General features: G+C 38.3%; 1 protein-coding gene across 3 annotated transcripts in view; it reads left to right on the forward strand.

Annotated features, from left to right (window-relative positions):
- Positions 1 to 25,479, forward strand: part of LIFR (LIF receptor subunit alpha) — a 79,554-nt gene that overhangs the window by 24,744 nt on the left and 29,331 nt on the right. For all 3 annotated transcript variants that reach the window (XM_024981350.2, XM_059878766.1, NM_001192263.3), the window contains 7 exons: positions 1,008 to 1,122; positions 3,548 to 3,684; positions 10,783 to 10,946; positions 17,111 to 17,285; positions 19,342 to 19,596; positions 23,543 to 23,672; positions 24,109 to 24,278. In XM_024981350.2, coding sequence (XP_024837118.1) covers positions 1,008 to 1,122; positions 3,548 to 3,684; positions 10,783 to 10,946; positions 17,111 to 17,285; positions 19,342 to 19,596; positions 23,543 to 23,672; positions 24,109 to 24,278 — 1,146 coding nt within the window. The remainder of the gene's footprint in view (positions 1 to 1,007; positions 1,123 to 3,547; positions 3,685 to 10,782; positions 10,947 to 17,110; positions 17,286 to 19,341; positions 19,597 to 23,542; positions 23,673 to 24,108; positions 24,279 to 25,479) is intronic.

Consider the following 25,479-nt stretch of genomic DNA (forward strand, 5'->3'; position numbering starts at 1 on the left):
ATGTACTCCATGAGCCAGTGTTGTGTCAGTCAGTACTATTAGGACTATAATCTTCTGAACTGCTTGTCACCTTTTAGTTGTTTGCTGCTAAGTCGTTTCAGTTGTGTCTGACTCTGTGCGACCCCAAAGATGGCAGCCCACCAGGCTCCCCCATCTCTGGGATCTGGAGTGGGTTGCCATTTCCTTCTCCAATGCATGAAAGTGAAAAGTGTTTAGGCCTACACAAAATATCTATTTTCCAAAGACTCATGTGAGTTTATTACCACGTATATGATATGCTTCATAAAACCTAAAGATTGGCTATGGGATTTCTGTATGGGTGGCAGTCTGGTAACAAGCTGTGAAGCAGTAGTAATTAGGAGTACTCAGAAGCTATGTTTCGGACACGACTGAGCGACTTCACTTTCACTTTTCACTTTCATGCATTGGAGAAGGAAATGGCAACCCACTCTAGTGTTCTTGCCTGGAGAATCCCAGGGACAGGGGATCCTGGTGGGCTGCCATCTCTGGGATCGCACAGAGTCGGACACAACTGAAGTGACTTAGCAGCAGCAGCAGAAGCTATGTTTGTGGTATAAGAGATACATAGTTTTTATTTTTACTTAGAGTTACTTGAAAAAATTTTTTTTTGTTTTTTTGCAAATGGGGTCACTGTAGATTAAAATTCTCCCAGGCCCTTTCTTGGTCCCTTCATCGAATCGGTACAGTCACTCCCTCTATTTATATGAGTTGCCTGGAAGTGGAATTTTTGAGAGAGGCCTAACCCCTGAGTGGTTGGCCCACTGTCATCAGTTTACTCACCAGCTTCTTTAAACCAAAGCTACAAAAAAGAAATAGAAAGCCAGTCACGTCCTGGGACTGCAGGCTCATCTCTGCATAGAGAACCTGGGCCCTCTGCAGACGCGTAGCTTGTACTTACATCTGGGGATGGTTTGACTTGTTGACCTTTCCAGTGCAGTTAAATTAATATCATTGTGTGTGTGTGTGTGTTGTTTTTCCTTCTCCAGGTACTCCTCATGATTTGAAGTGTGTAACTAACAATTTAAAAGTGTGGGACTGTTCTTGGAGAGCACTTTTTGGAGCAGGTCGTGCTGCTTCTTATGAAGTTTGCATTGAAAAGCGGTAACGGAAATACTTTGGTTAATTTACAGTTATAACCTAAAGGTTCCTTGTCTTTAATCTTAGAATATAAAGATTTTATTCTGGAAGTTTTTAAAAGAAATTTTAAATCCTAGCTCTCTATTTCCTAAAAAGGTGACTCTTAACTTCAGTCAGGGTGGAAACAAATCCTTCTCTTGGCCATGACTTTGATTCTTTTGTCGTGGGAATTTTGAGTATGGGACACACTTCTCATGGGCTGTGGGTTCTGATAAGCTGTGGGGAAGTTTTACTGATCTGTCCTAAACCAATGCCTGCCTGTATCAGTGAGGTTCAAGTTTAGATTCCAATAGAAAACGTCAGTAGTAGCAGTTTAGTAGACAGGCATTTACTTTCACGTAAAAGGTCCGGAGTGAGCAGTTCAGGGCTGACGTGGCCACGAGAGACCCCATTTCCTGTTTCCCGTGGTACTCTGCCATCTTGAGTGTGTAATCTCCTGGTTCAAGATGATGCTCCGGCGTGGCTGTCATGTCTGCATTCCAGGAAGCAGGAAGGACAGGAAGGATGATTTTCTTCAGAGACTCCTTGAAGAGATATCTGCCTCCATCTCATTGGCAGAACTTCACCAGTGGCCAAACCTATTTGCGTGAGAGGCTGGGTGATGTGTTCTCAGAGCTGATGGCAAGCGCCTGAGTGAACCTGGGGTAATGTCACTCAGGGGAGGTGGGTGCTAGGAGGCAAGTGGCAGGTTCTGTCACACCACCGTACCCCCTCAGGTGATCTTGCAGTAGCTGCAAGTCCCAGGGCCTGCAGTGGAAGCCCTCAGGGTGTCTGCAGGCCGGAACACTCTGCGTGCTCCTCCCTGACCCCAGCAGGCCTCAGAGCTGTTTAGCAAGGCCAGAGAAGTTCAGTGCAGCGCTCCCGGCACCAGTGTGCTGATGAGTGGTCCTCCTGGAAATGACATAAATGTGGATATAAGTACACTCGGGTTTTTCCCCAGTGCATGTAGATTTATCGAGCATTAGTCTAAGTGTTGTGCTCGTTTATCAGCCAAGTTGAGCTTGGTTTTATTGCAGAGACAACCCTCAGGTTTTATGTCGTTGCTTTCTGCAGTGAAATAAAGGATTACTCTTGCTTGTGTCTTGTGTCTATCGTGGGGTCATCTGGCATCTCTGCCCCTCGTCCTGCTCTCAGGGACCCAGGCCAGGGGACCCTTATCTTTTAATGCACTGGGACGAGGCAGAAGGGGAGTACGGCCTTTCAGAGCTTCCTTCCTGACATGAGAGATGTGACTTCCACTCAGTTTCTCCATGAACAGTGTCACATGGCCGTGCCTTGCTTCAGAGGAGCAGGGAAGGGCCATCCTCCTTTGAACCCAGAAGGGGAGAATCCGAAAAATCTGTTAAATCACACTAATAACCACCGCAGGCCCCACAGAGAGAAAGTTATCCTGGCCCCAGGAGTTCACAAGAAGCAGATCATAACGATGCTGTGGATTAAGTGCTGATGGAAATTGTCTGTGACGGTCTGAGGGAACACTGACTAAGGAGTATGAGGTCCAGAGAGGCTGTCAGAAGCATGGTTGTGGAGTAGGAATACTCAATTTGCTCAGCAGAAATAGGACAAAAAGCCATTCCAGCCGGGGAGGATATTGGGTACAATGGTATTAATGTGTGAAACGCCTGATTTATAGAATTCAGGTGGTCTTGTGTTGCTGGCACATAAAGAAACCTCACAGGTGAGGTTGAGAGGAGGCGAGCCGACCCTTTCAAGTCCTCAGTCCTAAGTGAGTAATGTGAGGAAGCCTGTGTGGAACAGGGCGGGGATGCAGGAGGCACCCAAAGTCCTTTTGCTTGAATTAAAGTTTTTATGGAAAGTTAAAAATGTATGTGAATAACAGAGCGTATAAACATGCCCTGTGAAGATACAAAAGCCCATGGAACCACAGAGGAAAAACTGACTTTTGTCTGAGAGGTAATGGGTGGGAACTAGAAGCTCTTTGAAAGCAGAGCTGATGAGAACGTTTGTATGACTGAACCATGGGCCAAGACAGAGGAGCAGACAGGCTGAGTTGAAGTCCCAGTGATGGGAACCCTGTGATGATGGGGTCCACAAGTTGGGGGCAGGTGTGTGAGGTGGGGGACAAGCCTGCCCAGAGAGAGTTGGGGTGGGGCTTGAAGGGCATGCTGAAATCCTGAGTTTCTGGAGAGAATCATCTCTGCTTACTCTGTTTACTTTCTGATCCAATCTGGTTAGTTTTACTACCACTACATTGATGGACTTACCACTTTCCTCTCTTTTTTCAGTCTTGAAATGCAATATGACCTGTCATATTTTTGTATACAAAAGAACATAAAGTATTTTTCAGTGCATCTTTTGTCAATCAAGTTTTTATGAAAATTGCACTCAATTTTATCTGCTAATTGAATTTTGATTTCTTATATTTCAGGTCCCGTACTTGTTATCTATTGGAGAAAAATACTACAATCCCACCTCTTTTACCTGGTCATTATGAAATAACAGTACACCCATTATATGAGTTTGGAAGTTCCAAAAGTAAATTCATACTAAATGAAAAAAACATTTGTAAGTATTTGAAAAGAAAATTGATTTGAAAATATCTCAGAATGGTGCCTTTGTTAATATTGTAATGCTTTATAGTTGACAGAAATGTACCATTCTTTGATATCTGTTGTTATACTAATACTCCATGTACCCAGTGATCACACTTCCAACTGTGGAGCACAGGCAAGAGCACAATGAAAGCAGACTCTTCCTCTGGTCAAGCAGATAGATGCTGCAGAGGCTAAGGTCCTTCCTGCAGTTGGAAACTTTTCGCCTCCCTGTCTACTTTGTTGATTCCTGCACGCCCTTCAGAATTGTTTAGCCGTCTCAAGGAACTAGTCTTTGACCATCCCTGCCCAGAGGAGACCCCATTCCTTTTGGCAGTCTGTATTTCTCTTTTGTGGCATTTCTCACAATTGCATAAATAATTTATTATGTAAGTAGGTGCTCCCTGTGTGTTTCCCTTACAAGAAAATAGGCTCCCCAAGGGCAGAGACTCTGTCTCCTGCCGCTAGTGTCTAGTCCAGTGCCTTGCACTTCGCCAGTATCTTTTACAGATGTGTTGACCGAATACCTAGGATATAATGCTTCGAGCTGGAAGTGTGAATAAAACCAGGCTGATGGAAATGGAAATTTTTCTGTGTAGTGAGATCTTAAAAACCCTAGTTGTCTTGACTCTTTCAATGATTGGCTAAACACGTGTATTGCCTTCTGACAACTATTATGGGATGGTGTTATATTATAGTGAGTCTTACAAGGATGACTTATGCTGAAGCAAGGGAAAGAAAATATAAGTGATCTTTCCAGTTTTACAGACAGAATGCATGTTTGGAATGGTCTGTGTCTGAGATGGCACAGATTTTGAAAGGATAATAACAAGCATGCTGTCCAGGAATTTAGAACCTGTCTCGTTTCCTCTCATTTTCTGGCTGGTGTGGGGAAAATGCTGTTTAAGGCTGTCTTCAAGATAAAGGAGAGAAGAGCCATGTGTGTTATTTTCTTTCTGTAGTTGTACGTGAGATCCATGTGAGATTATTTTGTATAGATCAGCCACGATGCCAGTACCTGCAAAGAAATATTGTTAATACTTGTATTTTGTTAAATAGTGTTAATTACATGTATTTTCTGTGTGTGTGTATATATATATATAAACAGTAAAGTTTATATTACTTTATAATAGGCTTACCAGACTATATTGAGTTTCAAGTCATTATGTAAATCTCCATTTTTATAGGTTGCATAGTATTCCATTGAATGGAGGTACCATAATTACTTTGTCATTGATTTATTTTTTTAGCAAATTGTATTTTATTTTTAGCAAGTTAAATTTTATTTTTTAGCTTATTATACTACTTATTATAATCAAATGTGTGTGTATGTGTGTTTGTCACTTGTGTCTGACTCTGCAACCCCATGGACCGAAGACCACCAGGATCCTCTGTCCATGGAATTCTCTAGGCAAAAATACTGGAATGGGTAGACATTCCCTTCTCCAGGGAATCTTCCTGACCCAGAGATTGAACCCAGGTCCCCTGCGTTGCTGGCAGATTCTTTACCATCTGAGCCATTAGGGAAGCCTCATTTTCTCATTTTAAGTAGAGGCCTTGTAAAGCTGAACTAGATTGATGTCTTTTTTTTTTTCCCATTTATACATACACATGTATCTGTGCTTTTCAGATTCTTTTCCCTTGTAGGTTGTTACATAATACTGAGCAGAGTTCCCTGTTCTATACAGTTGCTATTATTGTTCAGTCACTTAAGTCCTATCCAACTCTTCATGACCCCATGGACTCCAGAACACCAGGCTTCCTTGTCCTTCACTATCTCCCAGAGTTTGCTCAAACTCAGGTCCATTGAGTTGGTGATGCCATCCAGCCGTCTCATCCTCTGCCACCCCTTCTCCTCTTGCATCCTCAATCTTTCCTAGCATCAGGGTCTTTTCCAGTGAGTCGGCTCTTCCCATCAGGTGGCCAAAGTATTGGAGTTTCAACTTCAGCCTCAGTCCTTCGAATGAATGAGTATTCAGGGTTGATTTCCTTTAGGATTGACTGGTTTGATCTCCTTGCTGTGCAAGGGGACTCTGAAGAGTCTACTCCATCACCACAGTTCGAAAGCATCAATTCTTTGGCACTCAGTCTTCTTTATAGTCCAACTGTCACATTCATACATGGCTACTGGAAAAACCATAGCTTTGATTATATGGACAGTAGGTCCTTATTAGTTATCCATTTGAAATATAGTACTCTGTGCATACCAGTTCCAGACCAGGTGGGAAGGGTAGCAGGAAGGGATAGTTAGGGAGTTTGGGATTGTCAGTGATTATTATCATTGAGATTTTTACTTCTAGTTTTTCAATATTATATCCAATGCTTTAATGAACATTTTTTGCACATCTACGTTGCTGAATTTGTGTGATGATTTTCTTAAGCTAAATTCGTAGAATTGGAAATGCTGTGTTGGAAACATTCCCTTTTTATGACTCTTGACGTCCATTACCACTTGTTCCTCCAAAATTTTGAATCTTTTTGCATGCTCGCAGACATCATATTAGAGCACGCCTGCTTGGCTGCATCCTGGCCAGGACTACGCATATTGTCCTCCTCTCTTAATTTGGCCACTGCAATCTGATGGCCCCCCAAATTACAGCATTGTTGTTTTTATATTTCTGTGTTTACTTTTTAAAAATTATCTGTCATTTTTATTCTTTTTCTGAGCTATTTGTGTCCTTTGTAAATTTTCTCTCATGTTGAAATTTCATATTTCCTTCTCAGTTCACAAGCACTCTCTGTATAATATGATTATCAATTATGTCCTATTTGTTATAAATCTTTTCCCATACATATTTTCCTAAATTTAAACTTTGTGGTGTTTTTCACACCACAAGTTTTCATTTTTATATAATAGAATCTCATGATATTTGGGGGATTTTGGTTTTGTTATCATGCTTAAATCTTTTATCCATCTGGAATTATTTTGTAGTGAGGTATGAGGAATCTAACTTAATTTTATTCCAGATTTAAAAAAATTTCCCCAGGACTCCATCAAAGAGCCAGTTTGTGTTGTCTGCTTTTTTAGTAGGGAGTAAGAACATTCCATCTGGAAAACTACTTGAAGATAACAGTGTTAGAAAGGCAAATCAGGACGGACTCTAGGTAACATTTGATTAATAGACCAAATCTTACAAAGAGTTATTAAGAGATTAAAAATCTTGCAAAGACTTATTTTTGTGCTTGTCATTGTCAGTTAGAAGTTTATTGTGCATGCTAAGTCGTTTCAGTCATGTCTGACTCTTTGTACCCTGCAGTCTGCCAGCTCCACTGTCCCTGGGATTTCCCAGGCAAGAATACTGGAATGGGTTGCCATTTCCTCCTCCAGGGGACCTTCCTGACCCAGGGAACAAACCTACATCTCCTACATTGGCAAGCGTGTTCTTTACCACTGAGCCAGATAACATTTTTAAATAATGGTTCTGATCATGATTAGAATATTAGATAAACAGTATCCCAGTGCTAAGTTATTACTACCACTACCCAAGAAAACAAACATCAAATTACATGAATATAAGAGAGGGAGGCAGGTCCATCAGTAAACCTTTGAACATTTATCATGTGCAAGAGATGCTGTGAAATGGTATGGAGCTGTACATCAGAAGATTTGGGTACTTTGGCAATTTGCTGCTAAGTAAAACTATGAGAAATTAAGTTTTTTCCAGATCTTAAGATCCTTTCAAAACTATACATACAGAGCAAAGAAGAGATTTAAAGTATATACATATATCTAATAAACTTCTGGGCTTCCCAAGTAGCACCAGTAGTAAAAAGCCTGCCTGCCAATGCAGGAGACAGAAGAGATGCGTGTTTGATCCCTGGGTCAGGAAGATCCCCTGGAGGAGGGCATGGCAACCCACTCCAATATACTTGCCTGGAGAATCCGCATGGACAGGGAACCTGGGGGTCTACAGTCCATAGGGTCACAAAGAGTCGGACACAATTGAAGTGACTTAGCACGTACAATAAACTTCTAATTGACAAGGACAAGGACAAAAATAAGTCTTTGTAAGATTTTTAATCTCTTAAGTTTCTTAAAATGAGGCAGAATTTGTCTGAGGCAGAATAAATACTGTGGATCCTTTTAGAAAGACCTGGGAAAGCTCCCATCTTCTGATGTCCTAAGGAGGAAGGGACGTGGAGATTATGGGCAAAGATATACCAGCTTCACAAATAAGACTCATAATATTTTTTTCTAGCTGAAAAGTTTCTAGAAAGCAAGTTAACATTGTCCTCAAGTGCATTTTAGCTGGAGAGAAAGGCAGATGACAGTTCATGGGCGTTTAGGGGAGCTTCCCAGGTACATGAAAGCAGTTTACTATGAAATTGTGAAAAGAAGTATGTTTAATCTTTTCACTTGTAATTATGACTGCTTCTGTTTTTAGCTTGAAATATTAGCTATGACTTGGGTTTTGAAGAATAGACTACTGTTGTTTTTGATAAAATGTTAATTGTGTACTTTTCAGAGAGGGAAGCATTTTAATAGATGAGTGTTGCCTTAATAAAATACTCTGATGTTGCATAATTTTAAGTTACTGTGTTGTGACTTCTTGAAACATTTGAAGGATCCAAGTTCTTGGCAGCCTCTGCTCTCTGTGGTTGCCCTGCCACCTTGAACTTGCTCCTTCTGGCTCTGAATCAGTTTGTTGCTCCTTATTTGCTCCTTCTTTTTTTAAAAGCAGTTTCCCACTTAAACTTCTCCTATAAAGAATCTTCCACTGTCCTTAGGTAGCTATATAATGGTTGTAGTTCAGTTACTAAGTCATGTCCAACTCTCTTCGATCCCATGGACTGCAGCACGCCAGGCTTCCCTGTCCTTTACTATCTGAGGGTTCACTCAGATTCATGTCCATTGAGTTGGTGATGCCACCCAACCATCTCATCCTCTGTTGCCCCTTTCTCTTCTTGCCCTCAATCTTTTGCAGCATCAGAGTCTTTTGCAGTGAGTCGGCTCTTCACATGAGGTGGCCAAAGTGTTGTAACTTCAGCCTCAGCATTGGTGCTTCCAGTGAATATTCAGGGTTGATTTCCTTTAGGATCAACTGGTTTGATCTCCTTGCAGTCCAAGGGACTCTTCAAGAGTCTTCTCCAGCACCACGGTTTGCAAGCGTCAGTTCTTTTGCACTTGCCTTTCTAATGGTCCAGCTCTCATCCGTACATGACTACTGGAAAAACCATAGCTTTGACTATACAGACCTTTGTCAGCAAAGTGATGTCTCTGTTTTTTAATATATATGCTGTCTAGCTTTGTCATAGCTTTTCTTCCAACAAGCAAGTATCTTTTAATTTCATGGCCACAGTCACTGTCTGCAGTGATTTTGAACTTACCTTCACCTTAACTGTCATTTGAGGAGAGAACAGGCAAGAAAGAGCCCTACCTACTAGAAAGCCTGAATTTTATAGAACGGGCTCATACTGTGCGTGTTTTCCACTGACTGACCCCCTAAGTTTTTCCATACCGTACTTATCCCTTACAAAAACTTGAAGATTTTTAAGAATTCCTTAACTCTTTCTGCTTTTTTTTTTTTTCCTTTTTTAGTTTACCAGTTTTCTCTCTGTGAGAGGCCCTATCCTTGAGCATGGTTTTTCTCTTTACCTTTTGTAATGCAGCTACAGAGCCATTTGCCCTGCCAGCATTGTTTCTTAAGAATTGATGGCACCCTCACCACCATCAGTGGTCTTTTCTCAGACCTTCTGAACTCTGTTTTCCTGGGCCCGGATGACAGCCCATTTCTTTTGATCTTAGTGATCCCAGATTTTCTCTGCCTTTTGCTGCTTCCACATCTTTTGCTCTCAGGATTCTTGCTGGGTTCTCTGGTTTCTTGAAAGTGTGACTGTGGGTCACTAGCTCTCAAGCTTTGGCTGTTTTGTATCTGTGTATTAGGTTCATTTCTTTAGCCGCACTCGGGGAGTTCCTCTTGAGTCTGTGTGCATGCTCTCACTGGTCCCTGTTCTTAGTGTCTGCTCCCTGCTTCAGTGATGGTCTGTTCTTCCTTGATGCTTAGGCATGGCCTGGTTCCCACCTCTCTTCACAATGGTCCCTGGTTCCTTTTGCGTTTCTGGGCTGGTGACTTGAAGAAATCTTAGATGTTTCCATGTTTTATTAATACTAATCCTTCATTTCTTTGAAATGTCCATTAGATTTTTCCTTTCTTTTCCATATATGGCATCCTGAGCCGTATCCTTTTTACCATAGCCTGGCTGTCTCCTGCTGGGTCACGTTATCTCTTTCTCAGTTCCCTACAGGCCTTTTGCCCACCACTGCAAACTAACCTTTCTGAAAGACTTCCCACATCCTGCCAAGTGCTTCTTCGATCTGCATGGAATCCCATTGGCTTCCTCATCTCATTACCACCATCTTGCTGCTATTTACTGCTGCCTATGCCAGTTGTGGGCTTCTCTGGTGTCTCAGTGGTAAAGAATCTGCCTACCAATGCAAGAGACTTGGGTTCGATCCCTGGATTGGGAAGATCGCCTGGAGAAGGAAATGGGAACCCACTCCTGTGTTCTTGCCTGGGAAATGCCATGGACAGAGGAGCCTGGTGGGCTGTGGGGTTGCTAACAGACACAACTGAGTGACACCAGCGTTCAATGCCAGTTGTAGTTGACTGCGTCCGGAAGTGGGTGACTTTCCCTAGTGTGGAGACTGTGACATTGAAGACGAGTGGGGAGGGAGCCGAGGACGCAGATGGAAAGCTTTGCCAAGGCCAACTTTACATAATCCACACACTGGAAGCTCTGTCACTTCCCTCTGATGTTGCCTGTTTGGAGATCCCAGACCCAGTGACACCAGAGTGTTGTGGGAACCCAGTCACTGTTTGTGTTATGGATTTGAAACAGCTGGCTGGTAAATAATTTCCTCAGATTTGGCTGATGAATCACTGGGAGCTGCTTGTACAAATAAATACATATATTTATTCTCTTTTCAGTACTAGGTATAAGAATTTGCTTTACTCCTTAATTATTTTTAGATCAAGAAGGAATAGAGCTTAAAATTAGTTGATTAATGGAATTACAATATGAAGACCATTACTTCTTTTACTAAATTTTATCTTTTGTCTCCTTTTTTAAGCCTTAATTCCAGAAACTCCAGAGATCTTGAATTTGTCTGCTGATTTCTCAACTTCTACGTTACACCTAAAGTGGAATGACAAAGGTTCTGTTTTTCCACATTACTCAAATGTCATCTGGGAAATTAAAGTTCTACATAAAAAGAATATGGAAATTGTAAAATTAGTAAGTTTAAACAAAAATAGATTTTCTCCTATGACACTAAAGAAACTGAATAATTTTTTTAATTTTAAAGTGAACCTTTTGATTATTAAAGAAGTAGATCAGATATCCCTTTGGAATTCATTAAAAACTGTATGCTATGACTATAAAAAATCACTAAATTAATGAAATAATGTAACAATTATAGAAAGTTTAGGAAATTAAGGGACGTGTAATCCATGATTCTGCCACTTGAATATAATAAACAATATATTTGTGTATTCCTGTCTAGCCTTTTTATATGCATGTTTTTGCATAAATGGAATAAAAATATACATATAATTTCATTTACTTATTATAAATGTCTAACATTATAAATATAAATGTTTTGAAACATATTTAGGCATAGTAATTGTTGAGAAATTTTGCATAAATCTGTAAGTTTGAATTTATCTCAATCCAAAATAACATTCTTATATTAGTAGTACTGCTTTTTTTTTATACTGTTTATTAATAGTTACTTTATGGTCTGTCTGCAGTTTGTTCTTTGTCTGAGGAATAATGAGACATAGTAGTAGTAAGACGGGTTGACAGCTAGTATGTGGGAATTCCCTCTTTATTCTTTTACTCTTTAATGCACTTGACTTATGCCTAGTTATAGACTTAAGAATTAGAAGAACATGATTTTACAATTTTTTTGCCAAAGTTTATAGGTAAGATAGTACAGATAATAAATAGGGTTATTCTGTATTTCATAGTTACAATCTTATTTTTCCTTATAGACACCCTATATATTACAACCTTGAAGCAACAGCAGCCATAACTGTGGTTATCATGTATCCAGTGCTTCTGGTGTTACTGACATTGATGTGAAAGCTCTCTATATGTTAATAATTTGCATCTTCACAACAGGCCTCTAGGGGAGGCACTGTTAGTATCATCCCCATGTTACAGATTCAGATATAGAGTCTCAGGAAGATATTAAGTGAAGGAGCCAGGACTCAGACCCCAGCTGACAGTTGATTGCAGAGTCTGTGCTCTCCCTTAACCAGTAAAGTTTATATTACATAATCAGCATTGTTATCTTCATCTACGATGCCCTCCCTCTCCTTTTCACCTGTGTAAACTGAATACCTATTTCATGAGCCAGGTCAAATCCTTATTTTGAAGCCCATTCTAATTACCTCAATCTAAAATGCTCTCTCTTTTCTTCAATTATAATGTCAGTCTGATTTGCAGCCTTTGATATCATCTAGCATTGTTGTCTTAGAACTATGACTTCTTGAAAATTCTATTGTGTAGCTTTTTATTATGGTCTAACATTTGTATTTTGGGTTACTAATTACCAGCTTAGGATGACTTCTCAAAATCTTTTTCTTATTTGTAAAGTAGTGCTAATATTTGCTGCAGTAAATGATGTGATATTTATAAAGCTACTTAACAGCTCTTCATTGTCATTACTTCCTTTGGGGAATAGGTATTTTTTCCCCTGACTTAGGGATGCTAGAATAAGAGGGATACTGTTTGATATGTAAGTGAAATCAGGCAGAAATGAATGGAGATATTATTCTAGGTTGTGTACCTCACTGCCACAAGATGCATAACAAGATAGCAATGTCAAAATAGTAATTCCCTACTTTGGGGAATATGATCTTTGAAGAAGAATCGCAAGAAGCAAGAAAAATAGCAATAGAACAAATTAATTTTAAAACGTTATTCCTTTGCATAGTAAAATGTGACATTTTTATTTGTTATTATATTGTTAGGATTAGTATTTAAGACAGAATTGCTTGTAATCAGTCATCCTATGACAGATTATAATGCTATTATTTTGTAATAGTTTAAAGATCACTAAAGATCATAAAACACTACTAATATAAATGTTTCATTTATAAGTTTCTTTTATAGTGTTTCACTTACAACTTGAAGATTTCTGCCCACAGCCTCACAAACAGCTGTGGAAGCTGTGCTCTGCACAGACCAGAATGTGCGTGACACCTGGGAGTTATGCAGGCCCCTTTCCTCCTCTTGTTTTTCCTGCCTATAAACAATGCATTTAAGTTCTTTTAGCTGATTATTTATTGTCTCCATTTTTTCCAGTTAACACACTTATGTTACTCTTCCTTTTTTTTTTTTTAAGTTTTCAGTTCAGTTCATTCAGTCGCTCAGTCATGTCCAACTCTTTGTGACCCCATGAATCGCAGCACACCAGGCCTCCCTGTCCATCACCAACTCCCAGAGTTCACTTAGACTCACGTTCATCGAGTCGGTGATGCCATCCAGCCATCTCATCCTGTGTCGTCCCCTTCTCCTCCTGCCCCCAATCCCTCCCAGCATCAGAGTCTTTTCCAATGAGTCAACTCTTCGCATGAGGTGGCCAAAGTACTGGAGTTTCAGCTTTAGCATCATTCCTTCCAAAGAACACCCAGGACTGATCTCCTTTAGAATGGACTGGTTGGATCTCCTTGCAGTGAAAGGGACTCTCAAGAGTCTTCTCCAACACCACAGTTCAAAAGCATCAATTCTTCGGCACTCAGCTTTCTTCACAGTCCAATTCTCACATCCATACATGACTACTGGAAAAACCATAGCCTTGACTAGATGGACCTTTGTTGGCAAAGTAATGTCTCTGCTTTTTAATGTGCTATCTAGGTTGGTCATAACTTTCCTTCCAAGGAATAAGCGTCTTTTAATTTCATGGCTGCATTCACCATCTGCAGTGATTTTGGAGCCCCCAAAAATAAAGTCTGACACTGTTTCCACTGTTTCCCCATCTATTTCCCATGAAGTGATGGGACCAGATGTCATGACCTTAGTTTTCTGAATGTTGAGCTTTAAGCCAACTTTTTCACTCTCCTCTTTCACTTTCATCAAGAGGCTCTTTAGTTTCTCTTCACTTTCTGCCATAAGGGTGGTGTCATCTGCATATCTGAGGTTATTGATATTTCTCCCGGCAATCTTGATTCCAGCTTGTGCTTCTTCCAGCCCAGAATTTCCCATTTTAAGTTTTAAGCACTGTTTTATTAACTTCCCACAATGAAAGATAAGAATTTAATCACTTCTCACTTCCCAGCCACAGACACACTCTCCCATGCACATGCACTTATACATGTGCTCATGCTCTTTCCACTTCCTGTTTTTCCAATATGATTCTGTTATAATTTTTGGTAGGCCAGTAATCATTATTTGTGTTATGATTATATAAACACTATTCATAACTGAACCAAGTACTGTATACTGTTCTTACTTTTCCTTTTTGGGAGAGGGTACATCTTTTCATATTGTCTTATGCTTTTAGTTTTACTTCTCTGCTTCATCAATTCTAAATTCTTTCTGGGTTGTATAAATCTGTCGAAATGTTCAAGCACATTAATATTTTATCGGTTTTGCCTTTGTGAATAAATCTCTCTGATGGCCTTCTGAGACTTACTTCCCAACCTTTGTCGTATAAGAGTTCACATGGATGCTGCCAATATTTGTAAAGCACAGAGTGTGATAACTAGCTAAGTATTCTCATGGCCAGAGGTTTCTCAGAAGCTCCAGAAGCCTCCACTTGTAGTAGCCAACCCTTGGTTTGAAGAGATTAATACCTGAGCGTGCCTGTAACCTACTCAGGACAAACCTCTATGTGTTTCAACACATTTGTTAGAAAGCTATGGTTCATCCTCATCCCGAGGATTCCTTTTTTATTTTTCTTATGATGGACTCTCTTTTTCCTGAATTCCTTGTCTTCATCTTTCTCATTTTGGTAGAAGCTTAAATTTATTTGCTGTTTATTGTTGATACCCTGCTAACTGCAGGTAGCTTGCAAGTATATTTTATTCAAAAAATTTTAATTAGTTTTCAACAAAATTAAAAGACTGTCAATTCCAAATGTTGAAAAGATCCAGAACAATCAAAGTTTTCATACCCTTCTGGTAGGAATGTAAAATGCTACTTGGTAAAAACATTGAGACTCGACATTTCTGACAATGTCTTTATTCTACGTTCACTCATGATTGCTAGTTTAGCAGGGTATGGAATTGTAAGTTGGGAAATTTTCTCAAGATTTTGAAGCCATTGTTCTACTATTTGTTTCTTATTATGGATTTATCTTCATCTGTTGCAGTGGACATTCATTAGGCCCCTTTCAGTCTGAAAACACATGCCTGTCAGCTTGGGATATTTTCATATTTTATGTCTTTAATTTCCTCTGTTTTCTCTTTTTTTCCTTAGAATTTCTGTTCTTTAGAGACTGGACCTTTCTAACCTTTTCTCTAATTCTCTTAGTATTCTTACATCAGTATTAAGACTTCTTAGCATCCTTAGCATCAGTATCTTATTTTCTGAGCAATTTTTCCTAAACTTTATCTTGTGCTTTTGAAGTTTTTATTAATGCACTTTTTAATATACAAGAGATCCCATTTTTATTTTTAGTCATTAAAAAAAATTTTTTTATCATGTTCTTTCATAGATGCAGTATCTTTTCTTTGAGGATATCAGATTTCAATTTTTTATTTTTCTTTTCTATGCAGTCTGTTTTTTCAAGCTACTTTTTTCTTTATTTTGAACTTTGACTTTCATATTATAACTTTTTCTCACTTTCTGGTCGTTCTGATTGCTGCTCTTATTTAAATGAGAGTCTTAAAAAATAAAGCAAGTCTAACTGGAACTTCTTTTTGCCTGGGTGGGACTTGTTGACTAGTGCTTCATTATACTTGTTTAGGATGGACTGTCAGGCTGTAAAAATCTTAATATTATTTTAGGTTTTTATCTTGACCTGTTCATATACTCCTTAGAAAAGTTTGTTTAGACTCTTAACCTAGTGAATATGTACTTGGCTGTCAGAATCCTGGGTGCTGAGTAGGGGAGGAAGGGAGGAGTGCCCCAGCCTTTAGAATGCATAGTGAGCAGTCTCCCTGTTTTTAGTATGGTATTCCCCATTGTTAGTTCTTCCTAGGGTTATTAATTCAGAGGAATTTTATTTCACTTTTACAAAGGGTTAATCTCCATTCTTTAGCCACGGTTAAGAATAGTCCTTTGGTAGAACAAAATGTGGAAGGGGATTTGAGTGCCAAATATATCTTCAAATAACTTTTAGTCAGGCTACCAGTTTGGCACCTTACCTGCACTGTGCATTTCCAGGATAACCTAGTACAACCAGTTCCTGAGCCCTGTGACCTTTTTATGATTGAAATCATGTTGTTTCTGACTTTCTCACTGGAAGCTTAAGATTCGCTCTTCTCAAGTCTTCTGAGTCAGTTACCTTTGCCCATCTGTTTTCCAGTGTCCAAAATCTTACTGGTGGTGTTTTTTCAATTTTTTTGCCCATGTGCATCTGTGCCTTTTTTTTTTTTTTAATCTTATACTGTTGTTAGAGGAATTTCATGAAATAAAGAGAAGGAAATACATTTATTTAATCTGTTATTTTAAACCAGAAGTCCCAAGGTCACTTTTAGTATATCTTCATGTATTTGATTAAAATCTTCCCCATTTTCCACAACTGAAATTAAAATTTTTATATTATTATAAATTGCATATTTAAAAGTAAAATTTGAAATGTATGGTGCTTTTATAAAAAATATATCTAAAGTAATAGTTTATTTTGTAGAAATGCTCTTCTCTTTCTGATTTTAACTCTTGGAGATAAAAATCTATTAACAATTTTTTTCTATGAGAAATGGAGACCATTTTAGGCATTGGTGTATTTTCTCATGAAGTGTATTGCTGCTGCTGCTACTGCTGCTGCTGCTAAGTCGCTTCAGTCGTGTCCGACTCTGTTCGACCCCATAGACGGCAGCCCACCAGGCTCCCCCGTCTCTGGGATTCTCCAGGCAAGAACACTGGAGTGGGTTGCCATTTCCTTCTCCAATGCATGAAAGTGAAAAGTGAAAGTGAAGTCCCTCGGTCGTGTCTGACTCCTAGCGACCCCATGGACTGCAGCCTACCAGGTTCCTCTGTCCATGGGATTTTCCAGGCAAGAGTACTGGAGTGGGTGTTTTATAATATTAACATCAGTATAAAAAGAAGTAGGCCCTAAAGTTGAAGAAGTAAACATAAGTGAATACTGTTACTCCAACTCTCCTTAATATGTTATAGAAAAAGTTTTACTTACTCTGCTGGTAATTGTATACAGTCTGTTTTTTAACCCTAAGGAAAGCAGAACATACTATTTGAAAATAGAGTTTTTGTTTGTGTTTACTTTGTAGGTGACCTACAGCACAACTCTGAATGGCAGAGATACAATTCATCATTGGAACTGGACTTCAGACATGCCCTTGGAGTGTGCCATTCACTATGTGGGGATTAGATGCTACATTGACGATCCTCAGTTCTCTGGTCACAAAGAATGGAGTGACTGGAGCCTACTGAAGAACATCTCCTGTAAGTGCATATTTAAAAATTTTTGTTTCAGATGAATTAGATTAGTCTTGCTTAAGGGTAGGGCTGAGTTTAAGCTTTTAGTTCTCAACCCCATTTGGATGCATGAGGGTCACCTAGGGATCTTCCAAGTCTTCTATCCCAGAACATTTTGATTCAAAACTCTGAGACTTCAGAAATCTGTTTTTTTAAAAGAACATTCTGAGGGATTGGATAAATGTCCAGGTTTAAAAATCAGTTTGAATCAGCATTAAAGAACATTTAAGATTTTTATGTAATGATATCAAGTCCATATTTTTAAAAATTAGCTCCCAATTTCTTACCCATAGAGCAGACCCCTGTGAGCTGCAGGGTTATTGCAGAGAACATGGGAATCTGCAAGTTTACCCCAAATCATCTGTACATTGACCAAAACTCATATGCAGGTATAATGTTGGCAGTGTGAGAAAGGGCCTGGAATACTGTTGACAGTAAAATGAAGTCCTTAAAAAGGCTGGTGATCATTGTGGATTATTCACTCTAGTGACAATATGCAGAAATGGCCAGAGGAAGGAGGGACTAGGAGCAAGCAGATTAATAAGAATCTTGTAGTTCAGTGAAAGACAAGTATAAAGTAGGACAGCTGGGTTTAGAAATAAAAAGGGGGAGAAGTATGAAAACACTGAAAAGACAGAATTAGTGACTGTGTATTTGGTAGGGGAGAAATAGAGTCAAAAAAGGCTGTTGGTTTGGGCATCTTGGTATCTTGTGATTCTGCCCAATGAGACAGAACAACATGAACAAACTGGGTAGGAAAGATAAATTTCATTTTAATGTGTTGAGTGTTAAGTTTGAGGTAGCTGTGAAGTGGCTGGGAGCAACTTCTTATTGTCAGTTGGGAATACAAGTTCAGCTTCCAGGTGATTAGTTGACACTGGAGTTATCTAGTTAATCCCTGAACAACTGGGGGTTAGGGGCTCTGACCCTCCGTGTAATGGAAAGTCCATATATAATTTACAGTTGGCCTCTGCACCCGTGGAACCCCCATATCTGTGGTTTCACACCCAAAGATTCAACCAACCACAAATCCTGTCATATTTACTATTGAAAAAAATCCATGTATAAGTGAACCCAGGCAGTTCAAACTTGTATTGTTCAAGGGTCAACTGTGTATTTGAGGATCGTTAACATACGTGATGTGAAATTGTTTAAATCTTGGAAGCTAACATAACTCAAGGAAAGAGCCATGAAGACCAAGGACAGATCCCTTAGAAGCTGGTATGAGGAGGGATGATGGAAAAAAGAGGCCAGCAAAACGAATAGCAGCCAGAGGGTTAAGAGTAGCAAAAGTCAGTAGTCTATACCCCAAGAGAGAGGGGAATTTTGAAAAGGAAGACTTTAGGTGACATACCAGATGCTCTGGAAGTTGAAGGAAAGATTACTAAGAAGTGGCCATATGATTGAGCAGTTGGGCCACGGAACCATTTTATTAAGTGTCAGAGTACAAGCCAGATTGCAGGAGATTAAAGAGTGAGTAGGTAGAAAGAAGACTAGAGATACTTTTCTTAAATTGGCTACTTAGGAAAATAAAAACAAAGGGGTGCTTCCATTAACATATAGTGAGTTGGGCTTTTTTTTTTTTTTAAGTGCTTTTTAGGATGTGGAATACTTAACCATATATGTAGGCTAATGGAAAGTAAGACATCTGATCTAAACACATAGAGTAATTTCAAAGAAGTGGAATTATTTAACATACAGCTTTTTTTGGTGTGGATTTTTCACATGGTGGATATAAACCTGCTTAATATCAACCTTTGGACTTCTTAGATATTAATACTAACCTGTAACCATATACATTGATCTGCAATCCCTTCCACTCCCCCACTATCACCCCATCATAAATAAATAAAACCACACACATTTTTATTTCTTGTGTATGTCTTGCTCCTTTGAAACCTGGAGGGTGTTCTTTTTCTTTGAGTCACCATTATTTCAAAGTACCTAACTGTGGTTTATGTACACTGGGCTAATTTATGTAAAAGACTTCTAAAGTATTTATAATTCCTTTTGCTCTTTCTAGTGCCTCCTGATTCTCAGACTAAGGTTTTTCCTCAAGACAAAGTGATACTTGCAGGCTCAGATATAACAGTATGTTGTGTGACTCAAGAAAAAGTGTTATCAGCACAGATTGGCAGTACACATTGTCCCCTTATCCATCTTGATGGGGAAAATGTTGCAATCAGGATTCGCAATATTTCTGCTTCTGCAAGTAGTGGAACAAATGTGGTTTTCTCAGTAGAAGATAACATATTTGGAACAGTTGTTTTTGCGGGATGTAAGTATATTACTTTTTTTTTTTAAGAGTTCCTATTAATGTTTTTTGGGTCTTCTTGGAAAGCCTTAATGTTTTTTCTGGGGGATGATTTTCTTTCTTTCTTGTTTTTTTTTTTAATTCTTTGATAAATAACATAAGAAGGTACCAGCATTTTTGCTTGTTTTCAAGCAAGTTCAGGTGAGTTCTAAGCTTGTTTTTTACATAATTGTATCTGTATAATTTGTGAAAGTGAAAATTGCTCAGTTGTGTCCAACTCTTTGCAACCCCATGGACTATAGCCTGCTAGGCCTCTCTGTCCATAGAATTCTACAGGCCAGAATACTGGAGTAGGTAGCAGTACCCTTCTCCAGGGGATCTGCCCAACCCAGGGATTGAACCCAGGTCTCCCACATTGCAGGAAGATTCTTTACCATCTGAGCCACCAGGGAAACCCCATATAAGAATATATGTGGTAGTGGTTTAGTCGCTAAGTCATGTCCGATTCTTGTGACCCCATGGACTATAGCCTTCCAGGATCCTCTGTCCTTGGGGTTCTCCAGGCAAGAATACTGGAATGGGTTGCCATTTCCTTCTCCTGTGGATCTTCCTGACCTAGGGATCAAACCTGGATCTCCTGCATTGTAGGCAGATTCTTTACTGACTGAACTACAAAGGAAGCCCCATAAGAATATATATATATATATATATATATATATATATTATTTGTAGATTTTATAATAAGACTTGAGACATTCAACTGCTAATTCTTAATTTAAATTCTTAGTTTAAAAATAAATTCTTAGTTAACAGCTTTGTTGAGTCAGGGGCAGTTAGTATGTAATATTTCTTAATCTTCCATTGTTTAGGAATTTTTTCATATAAATTAATTTCCCACCTAGTATGCCTTTTTATTTAAGGTACCTAAATTAAAGAAATTGTAAGGATTTTGCACAAAATCTTTCAAAAGCATAACCTGCACTTCTCTGATGAGAGAAGTGTGGCTGGAGGACATGTGGGAGGAAGAGTCCCCCCTCACAGTGCTCTATGTACAGTGGACTCTCTGGAATGCAGGAGCATCTTTTAACATGATTATACCTCTGTCCCATGACACTTCCAAAAGTTGTCGGTGGACTGCCCTACCTAGATGGCTTGTGTTACCCATCCACAGATAATTTTGTGTGTAGAGTTTTTCTCTCCCCTCCCTTGTGGTAACTGTAATGTTAGGAGCACTGATGGTTTTGCCTCCAGCAGTGCTTCTCTTCCACCTCACATTCTGAACTTAAAAGTTCTGAGTGGTCCAAGGATCTCGTGAGTAAAGTGTATAAAATGTAGTGAATAGATTTTGTGATTTTCTTTTGATCACTTGGGCTTCCCTGGTGGCACAGAATGGTTTTTCTTATGCCTTTTTTTTTTATGATTCTCAGTGGTGCTCTACATCAGCTGCTTTCAGCCATTTTTTACAGTTCCATAGAAACTTATGATGAATTACATTCAGGTGCTGATAGATTTCCAAGGGAATAACCAGCATTAGGTGCCCTTCTCAGATTGATGGCTGTAACCTTAATTACTTCTTGCTTTCGAAGTAAACATTTTGGAATTCAAGTGAGAGTGAGGATACATTCAAATTTAAATTTTACAAATTTAAAAAATTAAATTTTCTTTCCTAAATGGAATTTTAGGAAATGATTTGCAACATTCCTCATAAATGATCATGAAGTCTAAAGTTAAGAACCAGTGAAGGGAAACTACTTGATAAGTGATACCAAACAGTGAAATATTCATGTAAAAGAATGAGATAAAAATTAAAACTTAAAAGATGGTAATATTCACTATTATTTCTGACAATTTTCTAATTTTTATTACAGTGCTAGGGAAAACCTACTTAATTCATAATTTAGCTTTCATTTTTAACATTTGGAGGTTGAAATATTGATCAATACTTGTTAGTTCAGGAGCAGCAGTAACCTTCACTTCAGAGAGAGTCTTTAGAAACCTGTAACAAGGGCTATGGTGTGAGTTAGGGATCAAGATTCACTTTTCTATCCCACATGGGTATCCTGCTAACCCATTATTTACTGAAAAAGCTGGAAAGAATTTTAGAATCAGCTTGTTAATTTTCCCTTACACACACATACAGATTCAAACCTGCCAGAATTTTGATTGATATTAAATCTGTCAATTTAGGAAGATTTTTATTGTTACAATATTGAGTCTTCCAATCCATGAACATGGTATAGCCTTCCCTTAATTTAGATTTTGTCTCATTTATTTTAGTGAGATGAGGTCTTTCATATCTTTTTGCAAATTTATTTCTAGGTGTTTGATGTTTTCTGGTGCTATTAAAAATTGATTTTTAAATTGCATTTTCTATATGCTGCTATATAGAAAGACAGTTGATTTATACCAAGCTTTTACCTAGCTTCAGTTGGTTTTTTTGAAAAGCATTACATTTTAAATACTGCCCTTTCATATTTTTCTCCTTCAATTTTCCCTTCCACTTCTGTCTAGTTTACTCCTGTTATTTTGGATTTTAAGTATTTCAACTTAAAAAAATCTGCCAAATCCTAAAATAATCAGCATTTTAAATATCCTCAAAATTGTGGGTATTTGAGTTAAATAAAATGACTAAAAGTTTGGCCTTAAGTTTAAAATGGTTTTCAAAATAAATAAGTCAATGTTAGTTTTATTTACCAGTTGTTAAACTTTCATATAAATACTCATTACTTCTCTTAATGTTACCCCAAGTACTTTGAAGGATGTAATGCTTATCTCTGGGGAAAGTATGTGAAATTTTCTAAATCTTTAAAATTACAAGTTTTTAAAAAAAAATTTACCTTTTAGAGTTTTTCAACAAGTAGATAATTGTTTAACAAAAAGTTAAGCTCCTTGGAAGATAGTTTAGATAAATATGACAGTAAGGGACTTCTCTGGTGGATAAGAGAAGAGAATAAGAATCAGTCTGCCAGTTCAGGGGACGAGGGTTTGATCCCTGGTCTGGGAAGATTCCACATGCCAAGGAGCAGCTAGGCCCCCTGCGCCACAGCCCCTGAGCCCATGTGCCGTGACTACTGAAGCCCATGGGCCTAGAGCCTCTGCTCCCCAGTGGGAGAGGCCATTGCCTCGAGAAGCCTGTGTACTGCAAGTGAAGACAGCCGCAGGTAGAGGAAGCCCACGCAGCAACAAAGACCCAGTGCAGCCAAAAATAAATAAATTTTTTTTAATTCTTAAAAAAAAATGACAGTAGGAAATACCAGTTTCTGTGTATGCTTGGTTAGGTAAGATAGAAATATCACTTTCTGTAATCATTGTCACACTGTAGAATTTTAATTTATCACGCTAAGGTCTGTCAAAACAAAGACAACTGTTTTTCTTTTTCTTGTCTTACCCCTACAAAAACAGAATAGTTTCATTAAAAAACAAAAGAGCAGTAGTCACTTTGAATATAGGGAGATGCAGAATTTTACCAAGAATTACTTTGTAAATAATAGTTCTTGTAATTTATTTAAGAACTCTGAAACTTGTAACATGACTTACATTGACTTATGATTTGGTACTTCTTTTCAAGTCACTATATAAAGATGATAGATGATAATACTTTTAACCTGTAGATTTTTCTGATTGAACTAGTTGCACACAGGTTCCTTTGAGAGATTTGATGGACTCTGAAATGGGATTAAGGGAAAAACATGATAGTTGATCTGGTTGCTAGCAGGAAGTTTCCGAATGAGCTAATAGTCACTCTTAGATATATTTTAATCCATCATTCCTAATGTAATATGAACTCTGACACAACATGCTATACAAAGAATGGTAATTGCTGCATCATTCAAAATGTAATAAGCAAATTATTTTATTTTTTAAGAAAATTGCCCAAAATGTAATTAACATTTATAAAATGCAACATTTTTTAGGGAAGGTATATGTAACGAAAGTAACTGCTTTATTTTTTTTCTCATTTTTTAATTAGATCCACCAGACATTCCTCAAAAACTGAACTGTGAGACATATGATTTAAAAGAAATCATTTGCACGTGGAATCCAGGAAGACCGACATCCTTGGAGGGCCCACGCAGTACAAGTTACACTTTATTTGAAAGGTGAAGGTCTTTGGGAGAGGTTGTCAGACAGCAACGAGCACACTGGAAGGATGTTAAATGACATAAGGAGATGTTCTATTTCATTTATACAAAAGATATAAAACAAAATGTGCTGTAGAAAATTGGGTATATTATAAACACTGTAATTTAAGCACATTGCAGACTCAATATTCTTGTTGTCTTTTTTTAAAAAGCCTAGAAAGAAGAACCCTCAAATATGAACAGAGACTGTCTGGGTAGTGGGAATATGGCTGATTATTTTCTTCTGTTTTTTGCATTGTATGTATTTTCTTCCCTGAGTAGGTAATATATCTACACTTGGAAATATAAGCCTTTTTGGAAAAACTACTTGAAATTTACTCATCCATTTTTTTCTGTAATGTATCTCTTGCCATTTTGAAATTGTTTTAATATTCCTTAATATTCTCTTTTTCAGTTTTTCAGGAAAATATGTTAGATTTAAGGGAGATGAAGTGTCCGCAAATGAAAACTACCAGTTATTCCTTCAAATACTTTCAAGTCAAGAAATACACAATTTTACATTGAATGCTCAAAATCTTCTGGGTCAGACAGAATCAACACTTTTAGTTAACATAACTGAAAAAGGTAAGTCGCTACATAAACCAGTGTCTTAAAAATAACTTTAGAAGTGGTAAAGTGTCTCGAGGTTAATGAAAAGTGCTTCTAGGGATTTGTTTTTTTTTTTTTACTGATTATTTCCTTTATAGTTACTTAGTATTCATTTTTTAAATTTCATTTAAAAATCTTTAAAATTTAAATTTCAAGTTTCACTATTTTATTGAATTCAAATAAAAATTTGAATTAGTTTCATAGAAATTGTAAGTGGCTTTATCTAATAATTTTTGATTTCTGAAAATATTTTTGCCCAATTTTTTAAAAACTTTTTATTTTGAAATAATTGTAGACTCAGGGGTGGTTGCAAAAATAATGGAGTCCTCCTTCCAACTTTCTCAGTAGTATCATCTTACGGAACTGTACTTCAGTTAGGCAGTTGACCCTCCTGGTTCAATACTGAGCCTGACTACTGACCTTGCTCTGTTTTCACCAGTTTTTGTGCGTTTGATTGTGTGTGGTATGTGTGTAGCTTTGTGCAGTCAGATCCGTGTATAGATTCGTGTAACCCACCAGTACAGTTAAGAGACAGAACTGTTCTATCACCCCAAAGGAACTGCCTCTTGCTGTCACTTTAGCAGCCCCACCAACACACACACACACACACACACATGAATCTCGGTCCCTGGAAAACAGCTAATCAGTTCTTCATGTCTATTGTTTTGTCATAGGGGAATGTGTGTAAATGGAGTCATACACTGTGGGTTCCTTTGTGCTTGTTTCTGACTCTTTGCAACCCCATGAACTCTAGCCTGCCAGGCTCCTCTGTCCATGGGATTCTCCAAGCAAGAATACTGGAGTGGGTTGCCATTTCCTCCTCCAGGGGATCTTCCTCACCCAGGGATCAAACTGTGTCTTTTGCATCCCCTGCATTGGCAGATATATTCTTTACTACTGCCCACAGGAAGTTGGCATTTTTACTAAGGATGATGTCTTTGATATCCATCCACATAGTTTTATGTATCAGTAAATAGTTTGTTCCATTTTACTACTGATGATTTCTGAATTTTTACCAACCCTAGTAATATATAGATCAAAATAGAAATAAAAGAGGTCAGTCTTTTTGGCATTCATTCCTATGGTCTTTCCACATGTATCAACTGAGACCAGCTCTGCAATATATGGAGCAGTAGCATACAAGACTTCTCTTAGAGACCGTCAGGGGCTAAGGGCT

The sequence above is a fragment of the Bos taurus genome, chromosome 20 (assembly GCF_002263795.3).
Source record: "Bos taurus isolate L1 Dominette 01449 registration number 42190680 breed Hereford chromosome 20, ARS-UCD2.0, whole genome shotgun sequence".
Classification (NCBI taxonomy): Eukaryota; Metazoa; Chordata; class Mammalia; order Artiodactyla; family Bovidae; genus Bos; species Bos taurus.